Source organism: Sinocyclocheilus rhinocerous, unplaced genomic scaffold (assembly GCF_001515625.1).
Source record: "Sinocyclocheilus rhinocerous isolate Xijiao unplaced genomic scaffold, SAMN03320098_v1.1 C35157734, whole genome shotgun sequence".
In the NCBI taxonomy this organism is placed as follows: Eukaryota; Metazoa; Chordata; class Actinopteri; order Cypriniformes; family Cyprinidae; genus Sinocyclocheilus; species Sinocyclocheilus rhinocerous.
This window is the reverse complement of record NW_015741273.1, coordinates 1-392: the sequence shown is the minus strand read 5'-3', so window position 1 is coordinate 392 and position 392 is coordinate 1. Positions and strand designations below refer to the sequence as shown.

The window sequence follows — 392 nt, the reverse complement described above, 5'->3', positions numbered from 1 at the left end:
GGCTGTAAGATGGAGAGGTCGGAGAGTAACTTGGGGAGGTGGGTGTGAAGTTGGGCGAAGTGGGACTGTAGCTCGGAGATGTTGGGGAATAGGACGGGGAGGTTGGAGAGTAGCTTGGAGAGGTGGGAGAGTAAGACGGGGAGGTCGGGGAATAAGATGGAGAAGTTGGGGAATAAGATGGAGACGTGGGGCTGTAACTCGGTGAGGTTGGGCTGTAGCTGGGGGACGTTGGGCTATAGCTGGGGGATGTTGGCGAGTAAGACGGTGAAGTCGGGGAGTAAGACGGTGAAGTCGGAGAGTAAGATGGTGAAGTCGGAGAGTAAGATGGTGAAGTCGGAGAATAAGATGGCGAAGTTGGAGAGTAGGAGGGTGATGTGGGCGAGTAGGACGGA

General features: G+C 55.4%; 1 protein-coding gene across 1 annotated transcript; it reads right to left on the bottom strand.

Moving 5' to 3' along the window:
- Positions 1–4: 4 nt before the first annotated feature.
- LOC107734729 (DNA-directed RNA polymerase II subunit RPB1) lies at positions 5–388 on the bottom strand (the record flags this gene model as incomplete). The annotated part of the gene is made up of 1 exon (XM_016546678.1): positions 5–388. A coding segment is annotated over one exon (384 nt), but the record flags the coding sequence as incomplete, so codon positions are not given.
- Between the last annotated feature and the right edge of the window lie 4 nt (positions 389–392).